General features: G+C 40.8%; 1 protein-coding gene across 1 annotated transcript in view; it reads left to right on the top strand.

Moving 5' to 3' along the window:
* Window positions 1–10596, top strand: part of Adamtsl1 (ADAMTS like 1) — a 919831-nt gene that overhangs the window by 696125 nt on the left and 213110 nt on the right. Inside the window, exon 8 of the mRNA XM_050157409.1 lies at window positions 2720–2913. Within this exon, the coding sequence (XP_050013366.1) occupies window positions 2720–2913 (194 nt within the window). The remainder of the gene's footprint in view (window positions 1–2719; window positions 2914–10596) is intronic.

Genomic DNA, 10596 nt, shown 5'->3' with positions numbered 1-10596 from the left:
ATATATATACATATATGTATATATATATAATATATATATAATACCATTTGTTACCTAGGAAATGTCCAACTCAAGAGTTTTGTTAGCTACATCTTGGGCTTCATAAGAACATTGGATGTTTTCAAGGAATATCTTAAACTATATTATTAATTAAATGGCTTCATATACATAGCCAATATATCTATCATTAGTTGGAGAATATAAATCATTTCTAAGTAATAAGGGTACACTTGTTGACTAATATAATATATCCCCGGTAAGAGAGAAATGCAAACTGATAACCTGTAGATCTAACCAACTACTCATGCTTCCAATGGCAAATTCTGTTTTCCCTTGTGCTGGCAAGAAGATTGACTGGCCTCTTTCTATCAGAGCTGTCCTGCTCTTCAAGGTAATAGGAAACACATTGCTGGAAGCAACAGGACATTCTATTGGAAAAATGCACACACTGGGAGAACACTTGGGAATCACAATAAAATAAAACATTTTTTTTTCTTTAGTAGGTCAGGAGGACCTGAAGGGTTTCAGCTGTAAAGCTGCAAAACTTGTAATGTGTCCAAGACTCCATAAATTTTTTCATCATGAGACCTGGAGCCAGAGGACATTTGATTTAAACAAGGATTTGGTGACCCTATGGCAGCTGGAAGTAAGAATGCGTAGAGGAAAATGTGATAGGCAGTAAGGTTGTGTGGAAGAAGGGTTCCAGAACACTGTCCTCTCTCTGCATCTGTGTGGTAGCTCTCTTTAATCCGGGCCAGATGCTGGCCACATGAATATGAACGAGAAGCTACAAACTATTAGACATAACCTACAGTAGTTCATCTAGTAAAAACTAAGTTATATATTAATTCCCCGAAACCCATAAAGTACAGTTGAATAGACCATTTGTAGAATAGGCACTTCCCTGGTGGCTGTACAACAGTTATGCATGCTGAAAGGATAGAATGAGTACCAGTAATACTATCTTTGAATAGTTTGTAGTATCATCTAACACTTCCCATTCAACTGGTTATTGTATGTCCATCACCCCTTGGATATTCTACAAGCACAGTGAGGCCAGTATATTCAAGAGTGAACTCAAGTAGGCTCAGAACCCCACAGTGTCGTAGTCTTTTGTTAATCATCTCTATCTTTTTAAATGTTTATTAATTACGTTTACTTACCATTCAAAACAACAAGTTTCCTTTCTACATGTGACAGTGGCTTGCTCATACTTTATGACCACTGTTCTTCCCCAAGTTCCCCCTTCACCTTTGATAGTTCACTTCCTCCACCCATATCATCCTGCTCATGCTTACATGACATGACACATGTGTGACTATGTGTATATGTATAAATGTATCTATTTAAATCTAGAGTCTATATACACATAATGTTTTGCTTTTCTCAAGCCTCTTCCATAGATAGGCATTGTATTGCCTATCCAAGCAAATCAGCAGCCTTTGAGTCACTTGGTTTCTTTCCTTTACAGGATAAACTTGATCTTGTTTCCATACTGTTTCTCCAGACTGGTCCTTCTCCATCCTGGTGGCCTTTGTTTTAGTTTAGACCTTGGCATTCCCTTGACTAAGCCAATGCTGTGGGTACAGAACTCTTTCCAGCTCTGATCCATTATCTATTTGGCTTCAGAATCTGTTTTCTAGGACCATTTGTCTCCTGTTCAGAATCCTTCATAACCCTTCTCCTTAGAGGTTAAAATGCAAATTCACAACACAGCACCTATTATTTTGGCAACCAGGATTCCTGGTGTCTTCCCACCCTCACTTTTAACTTGGCTCCCTGCTCAGGCTAAGAGACTGGCAAGGCCCCCACACCATCAGATCTCAGGGTCTTGGAGAAATATTATTGTCCAGAAAATTCTTCTCTTTTTCTCTGGCATCGTCTTCAAAAATACCTGTTTGTCCTATAACTTTTCTTTCTTCATCAAATTTGTTTATGTCTCCTGACTTATACTCTTCTGGTGTATTTTGGAGGAGCTGCTTTGTATTCGTCTTCCTATGTCAATAAGAGCAAACCACGAACCATGAGTAAAACCTAGCCAGTTTGGATGTTCACCTTCCTACACATGGACGGGGGGGGGGGGGGGNGGGAGGTCCTTGGACTTTCCACAGGGCAGGGAACCATGACTGCTCTTTGGATTGGAGAGGGAGGGGGAGAGGAGTGGGGGGAGGGGGAGAAGAGTGAGGGGAGGGGGAGGGAAATGGGAGGCTGGGAGGAGGCGGAAACTTTTTTTTTCCTATTCTCAATAAAAAAAAAATAAGAAAAGCTAAGAGAATAAGGAATTTCCACCTCTCCTACAGCAATGCTTTAACAATAGCAGGTGGTGACACACCCATTTTATCCACCATAGATCTCGGCTTCAGGATGGACTCACCAGAGGTTATGCCCATGGTAACCTTGGACAAGAAATCGCATTTCTTTTCCTCCAGGCCAAAAGTTTTTTCCATTTTCTGTGTTCTTTCTAAGAGTCTATTTTTCCCCTAAGCTTTTATTGGAAAACATCTGGAATTAAATGAATGTAAAGTTGTTCTAAATTAGATTATGTAAAATATTTAATGTATTCATACAAATTTGAAAATAAGCCAGGTAATTTAAGAAATATAAAAAATGTAAAGAAAATCATGCTTTCACAAGTGATTTATAATGAAATAAATGTGTGTGTTTCTTTAATAAAGGACCTAAAAGTAAAGATTATCATTTTATAATTTGTCAAATTTAGCTGTTAAAGTTCACATCAGCTTACACAGGTTGACTCCATTTTTGTCTGCTGTGAATAACGGACACGAGACAGCAGACATCTCTTTCAGGTCCCCACCTCATGTCCTTTGCTTACATACCCAGATGGAGATTGTCACATCATACAGCACATCGTGGTACTTCTATTTTTATAACCTTCTGAAGAATTCTTTTCTGGTTGGTTGAACCAGTTCACACTTCCACACTCAGCAGTCAGCCTCCCTTCTCTCTGCCTTTTTGCCAGGTTGGCTTTTCTCAGTTCCTTAGCGGTCTTCCCAGTCAGTATGAGATGACAGGTGACCGTCGTGATTGGTGCTGCTGGGTGTCTAAAGCCTGGTGGGCCTTTCCGTGTCCTCTGTGAAGAAGTGCCTTTTAGATCCTTTGCCCATTTAACCAAGTCATTTATATTTTTTTGCTGTTCGGTTGTGTTTCTGATGTATTTTGTATAGTAACGACTTACTTATAGTTTTATATTAACTATTTACTTATGCAGATTTCTCCCGTTCATTGTTTCCTTTGGTGTGTACAATACTTTTAGTCTAATATAATATCATCTTTCATTTTTTGCTTTTTTTAATTTTGCTTTTGTTGCCCTTTCTTTTGAGGTTATACAGCCCCCAAAGTCATTCTTAAGACCAACAAATATCATCAGGCTATTACCAGTTTCTTCTAGCATGCTTATAGTTTTAGGATCTACATTGATTTTTGTGTAGAAAAGAATATGAGCTGATTTTTGTATGATTTCTGTATGATTAGGGATATTGACCATACATGCCTGGGTTAATTTGTAGGCTTTCTATTCTGTTCCACTGGTTTCTCTTTCTGTTTTCATACCAATGCAATGCTGTTTTGATCACTGTACCACTGTAGCAGACTTGGAGATCAGGTTGTGTGATGCTTCTAGCTTTGTTGTTTGGAATTCAAGATGACTTTGTCTACTCAAGTCTTCTGTTCTATATGAATTTTTGAATCATCTTCTATTTCTGTGAAAGATGACTTTGGAATTTTGATAAAGATGCATTGAATTTATAGGTCATTTTGAATGATGTAGACTTGTAGACATTTTAACATTATTCCTCCAATATATAGGCATGGTATATGTTTTCCATTCATTTGTGTCTCAGTCAATTTCTTATCACAATATTTTACATTTTTTAGGAAATAGACCTTTTACTTCCTTACATTTACTCATCTTTCTCTCTAAAGGAGCATGAATTCCAAAAACTTTAAACTTTGCTTATACAAGCAAATTTAGCAATGCTAATGCACTATGATGGGTAAACATTCTAGAATTTACTGTGCCCCCGTGCTTACTGACTGTGTGACCTCTTGTATAATGCTTTATCTGCTCGAGCCTATTACTCCTTCATAAAATGGTAAGAGAATAGGACCACTCCCAGTGGTGCCCCCCATGGGGTATTAAACAAGATAATGTGTAGAAAAATAGATAGAATTAAATTACTTCCTTCCTGTCTTTTTGAAATGCTTTAACTGCCAGTCAACAAATCACAGCGCATGCTCTACCCAATAGCAGAAAGTTTCTTTTCCGAAGATGGTCACAAGCTGACCAGTTTACAACTGGTGTCCCAGCAACGACTTGGCAGGTGTGGCCTATAAAGTAAATAGATGTGAGAGTGGACTGTCCATGACATCTGCCAATATGTGAATCATTGGGGGTCACCAGTTGGGCTGTAAACCCTTCCTCCTGTGCCATATGTTTCTGCCCTGAAGCTGCAGACTTGGCAAATCGTACTCACCCTCCCTGAAAGAGTCCACCCTTCCTCAGAAGCTCTGATTTTTCTCTAATTTTGAAAGTACTTACCTTGTGTTAGGATGTGGTTTGGGTTTGCCTGTTTGAAGAGTTTAGGCAATGATCCAGATTAGGTGAAAAGAAACCCGATGAGCCCTGAGCTCCGAATGTCAAGGGAGCGCTCAGCCAGAGAGGAAAGGCTAGGCCTATGCAGAGCTAAGCACATGCACTGGCCAGTGGAGGACAGTCATTTCCTGCAGAGGACGGGTTTACAAAAATGTGGATTGTTGGAGGTAGGGAACCCGGCAAGAAGACTAGTATTGTCCCAGATGCTGCCAATGTGACAGTTTGGTATGAATTTCAGAAAATTAACAAACATTGATCATATGCCTTTTCATGTATACAGTGATTTGAAGTGTATGTACACTAGGAAGGGTTGCATGTAGCTGTATGTGAGTTAGTGACAAATGCATCACTTCACAAAGTAAAGGAGCAATGACAGCATCACAAAAAATGGCCAGTTGTAATACTCTACAAGAAGAATACAAAGTTTGTGATTCCCACTTGGAATCAATTAGTGTTAGGCAGACACAATCCCTTCCTATTTTTCCCCAGAAAACATTGAGTATAATTATGTACATAATCAAGTACCTCAAAGGTGTTTTTATTCTGTGAGGTATTTTAAGGCAAAGACTAGAAATAAATAAGGGCAAAATACGAGTTCTCTTATCCAGTAAGTTTGTGGAACACCCATATCTCAGCATCCTTCATTTAGAAAGTGCTTGAGAAGAGGTATAAGTGGGGCAATGCCATGGTGGGCACACCTTTAATCTTGGCACCTAGGAAGCAGAGGCAGGAGCATCTCTGTGAGTTTGAGGCCAGCCTGATCTACAAAGCAAGTTCCAGGACAGCCAGGGTGGTTACACAGGGAAATCTTGTCTCAAAAAACAAAAAAAAAGGAAGAAAGGAAGGAAGGAAGGAAGGAAGGAAGGAAGGAAGGAAGGAAGGAAGGAAGGAAGAAAGAAAGAAAGAAAGAAAGAAAGAAAGAAAGAAAGAAAGAAAGAAAGAAAGAAAGGGAAAAGGAAGGAGGGAGGGGAAAAGGAAGGAAGGAAGGAAAGAAGGAAGGAAGGAAAAAAGGAAGGAAGGAAGGAAGGAAGGAAGGAAGGAAGGAAGGAAGGAAGGAAGGAAGGAAGGAAGGAGGAAAAAAGGAAGGAAGGAAGGAAGGAAGGAAGGAAGGAAGGAAGGAAGGAAGGAAGGAGTGTAAGTGGGCTCTCAGCATGCATTTCTGTCTTCACCTAGTTAACAATGACCTTTAGGAAATAAAACACGGGGTCAAGAACATGAAAATAATGCTGCACATAATTGAAAAGTAAGGCTGAAATACAGATAGTACAAGAAATTATTCAGTATAAACTCATATGATTAAGAAAGACCTTATGAGACATGAGCAGCCTGTGAGTATTGGAAAAGACTGGAAATAGTCCATTCTTTCTCCCCTGCAGACCAAGCAGTGGGGTTTCAATCTAGACCACTCTTCTCTGCTACCTAGCAGATTCTAAGTATATATCTACAATGTACTTCCTCAACTGGATATCCCATGTTAACGGGGTTCAAAAATCATTATCCTAAGCCAGGGACCTTGAGAGGAAAAGTGAAGTCAGTTGTAGGAGAGGAAAGTAGCCAATGGTTGCATACTGATTCATCTTCCTATTCAACCCGGATGCATTGCGGATCTCCTAGAGAACAGTCCAAGTCTGCAAACGGTCTTACGAGGATTGGAATGACCCAGTTTTAGAATGTTGCCTTTCTTTTGGGGCTCCATGGCTTCATGCCTTCAGACAGCAGGGCTTCAGGTGGAGAACCAAGAAGCAACTTTTCACTCTTACTGCAGAGCATGGCCCCATGCTATCCCAACCTTGCCATGTCTGTTTCTATTCTGCTCCTTCGAGTCCTTGGCCTCCTTCTCCTGAACACTGTGATGGTCCTCCTAGCCTCAGCTCTGCTCTTACATTCAGCATTTCCTTCCAGGTCCAGATTTGAACCATTTTACTCCTCAGTGCATGACCTCCGTTGTTCCTAGAAAGGTATCTCTGCCCGAAGTCATGGCAGCATTAGCTAGAGTCATAGCCCATGCCATCCTGAGCTAGGGCCAGTGGGCCGAACGGTGTGCTTTCATACTGAGGCTCACAATTTCAAGGTGCTTGAAAATTCTTTAAGGTGTATAAAGGCAAAGTTGAAAGCTGAACATAGCGGACAATGAGGACTGCTGAGAAGTCATGAACAATGACACTGGGTTTTGATCCTACTGCACGTACTGGCTTTGTGGGAGCCTGGGCAGTTTGGATGCTCACCTTACTAGACCTGGAAGGAGGTGGGAGGTCCTTGGACTTCCCACAAGGCAGGGAACCCTGACTGCTCTTCGGGCTGATGAGGGAGGGGAACTTCATTGGGGGAGGGGGAGGGATATGGGAGGCGGTGGAGGGGAGGAGGCAGAAATCTTTAATAAATAAATAAAGATTTAATCTTAGAATTTCTGAATGTTAAAATCATCAGGTATTCCCGACAGTGGGAAGACTGAGTCCATGCTTCCTTCCACTGATAACTAGCACTTCTTTTTTTCTTAATAAAATTTATTTCTTTTACGTCCCAACAGCAGTTTCCCTCCCTCCTCTCCTCTCACTCACTCTTCCCCCCCCATCCACTCCTCCTCTGTTTCTGTTCCTTCTTTCCTCTCCTCAGCAGCATTTCCTAACTTTGGCCTAGTGTTTGGCTTGTGGGTCTCTGCATCTGTTCCTACCATTTACGGGATGAAGGCTCTCTGGGCCTCAGGCTAGACCAGACGTTTGTTGGCCACTCCCACAGTCGCTGCACCACCCTTATCCCAGTGCATCCCATAGGCAATAGAGACGATAGGTCAAAGGTTGTGTGGCTGGCTGGTGTCCTAGTCCCTCCACTGAAAGTCTTGCCTGGTCACCGAAGATGGCCAATTCAAGCTGGGTATCCACTGTAGTTAGGAGTCTTATCTGGGTTCATCCTATTGATTCCTGAGAGTTTAGGTCATACTTCAAAAACCTATACTCCACAAAACTGTAAAATCTAAAAGAAATGGACATATTGCTTGATAGACAGCACATACCAAAATTAAATCAAGACAGACAATTTAAATAGACTTATAACCCCTAATTAAAAGTCTCTGAGCCAAAAAAGCCCAAGGCCAGATGGTTTCAGCACATAATTCAAACAGAGGAAGAGCTAATGCCAATACTCCTCAAATTATTCCACAAAACAGAAACAGAAAAAAATTGACAAGTTTTTTTATGAGGCCACAGTGACCTTGATACCCAAACCACAAAAGACTCAAAAGAAATAGAATTACAGATCAATTTCCTTCATTAACATTATGCAAAAATGCTCAATTAAATACTCACAAACTGAATCCAAGAACACATCGAAAAGATCACCCATCATGTTTAAGTAGGCTTCATCCCAGAGATGCAGGGATGGTTCAACATATTAAAATCAGTCAATGTAATATACCACATAAACAAACTAAAAGAAAAAGACCACATGACCATCTCATTAGATGCTGAAAAAGCCTTCATGATCCTTGGAGATATCATAGATACAAGGGACATACTTTAATAAAAAGCAATATAAAGCAAGCCAATAGTGTACTTCATATTAAATGAAGAGAATCTCAAAGCAATTCCGCTAAAATCAGGAACAAAATGAGACTGTTCATTCTCTCTGTATCTTCAATATTGTGCTTGAGGTTCTAGCAAGAGCAATAAAACAATAAAAGGAGAACAAGGGGATAAATTTAGATCATCTTACCAAAAGCAACCTAAAAAATCAGCACAATTCCTGCCAAAATCCCAACACGATTCTTATATGACTGGCACTTCTTACAAGCCTTTTCTGCATACTACCCTGTGTATGGAGATAGTTTTTTATTTGTTATATTATGTGTGTTTGTACATGCTCACATGTGCCATAGTACATGTGTAGAGGTCAAAGGCAATTTTCTTTCTTTATTTCATTTTTTGAGGTAGGGTTTCTGTGCAACAGCCCTGGCTGTCCTGGAACTCATTCTGTAGACCAGACTGGCCTCTAAATCACAGAGATCTGCCTTCCTCTGCCTCCTGAGTATTGGGATTAAAGGTGTGTGCCACCACTGCCTGGTTCAAAAGTCAGTTGTATCCTTCTAGCTTGCATTCTGTGGATCAAACTCAGATTGTCAGATTTGTTCAACAAGGGTTTTAATGGCCTTAGCCATCTTGCCAGCACAAGAGGTAGCCTTTGAAAAAGGGTAGAGGGTGGTCTTAGGCAGAGATTGCTTTTTAATGCTCTGTTTCATTTCATGAGACATATCATTTGGTGAAGAGCTAAGCAATGTCTTTAAAATGATTGTCAAATATATTGAAAATATGAGTGATCCTAAGACTTTATCACAAACAATAGCTTACTCAACAGGACCATGATTCATCTATCTATCTATCTATCTATCTATCTATCTATCTAGGTACATATATATGTATGTATGCATATATATCGTGTCTGTGTATATACATATGTATGTATATATATGTGTGTGTGTGTCATTTGTTCACCTATACATCAATTTATTCAGCTACTGTTTGGCCACCTACTTTATGTCAAACACTGGCGATGATGACAAAGAAAGAGTGATGATCAAGAGGAGCATGAGGTGACAGATTATGGAGAGGGGCAATGAAGGAACAATGATGCCCACTTAATTCCCAGACACCTGGTGCTGTAAAGATCGGGATACCTGTCATTGAAATCTCAAACAAGAGCATTTAAAACATTTTTTCTCACACACTACTTGAGGAAGTAGTATTCTGCCAATTGCCAAAATTAGCCCTTTCAGATACAAGACCAAGACAGTTAAGAAGCAGGTACCTGGGTTTTATTCCCTTTCTCCTTGTTCTAGGAAGTAGGATGACTTGTTCCCACAATCCCTATGCCGTCCCAAACCACAAGGGAGACAGACTGCCCCAAGAGCACGGCCACCCAGTCAGCTCACACGCTGGGTGGCCACTCACCCAAGGCTCCTTTTGTGCATCCAGAGTAGCAGCTTCACTGCAGTGAAGGGGTGAGGGGATCCCTGCCTGCCAACAGTGCCACCTGTCTGTCTGGGGTAGAAGCTCTGGCATCAGTTGGGCGGAGCAGGGATGGTACTTAACAGGATAACATAGGGAAGCTAACAAGAGGGAGGGAATGGGTGCTTTCAGGGTATCTGGGGACCACAGTGAGCGGATGCTGTCTTTGTGTGCTTATGATGTCTCCTTATTTCCTTGAGCTGGACACAGACTCAGAGGTCCAACAGTTCCCCTCCCCATACGCACTTGTGCCTCCGTCCAACTCCATTTTAAGATGCTGTCAACTATGAGCCTTCCCATTCGTTTTCAATGTGGGAAGTCCTTAAGCTGAATTATAGAATGCCTGAAATGTTACAATTGAGGAAGAAGAGCTTGGTCCGAAACATTCTTTATTCTTATTAGCATAAGGAGGTCAAAATTACATTTGCCAGATGTGTTCGGCTCCCTGCACCAACATTCTAAGGTGTCAAACTGAAGCTTTGCAAATACTCTTGAGGACCAGCACGTGATATCTGAGGAGTCAGGGTTTGGGAAACTGCAGAGCTAATGATAACAAGGCCTGAGAGATCCAGAGTGAAGAAAACCAGAACAAAGAGCTACGGCTGGCCCATCTCCATGAGCAACCGTTAGACCACCTAAGACACACATCACGTCGGTCTTATCTTTATTTTAGACACTTGTCTCTACTTTAAAATGAAAATTGAAAGAAACATTATAAAAGGGAATGTGAGTATGGAAAAAGGTGAATGCACATTTCACCATGGCAACCCTGTGGAGATGGGTGGTACCCTGGAAAGAATAGCAGCTTTAGAGACGCATAGACCCAACTTCAGATGCTACTTTGCTCTCTGTCTTAGCTGGGCAGCCTTGAACAAATCCGTGAATCTCTCTGAGCTTCATTCTTCTTCTCATTGTAACTTAAATGAGGAAAATCACACAGTCACAAGATGAAATTTAATATAAATAAAAAAATATTTCAGCCCTGAT

This window comes from Alexandromys fortis, unplaced genomic scaffold (genome assembly GCF_014885135.2).
Source record: "Alexandromys fortis isolate MF-2015 unplaced genomic scaffold, M_Fortis_MF-2015_v1.1 scaffold_64, whole genome shotgun sequence".
Lineage (NCBI taxonomy): Eukaryota > Metazoa > Chordata > Mammalia > Rodentia > Cricetidae > Alexandromys > Alexandromys fortis.
Note: the sequence above shows the minus strand (reverse complement) of the source record. Positions and strands in the feature narration are given on the sequence as shown.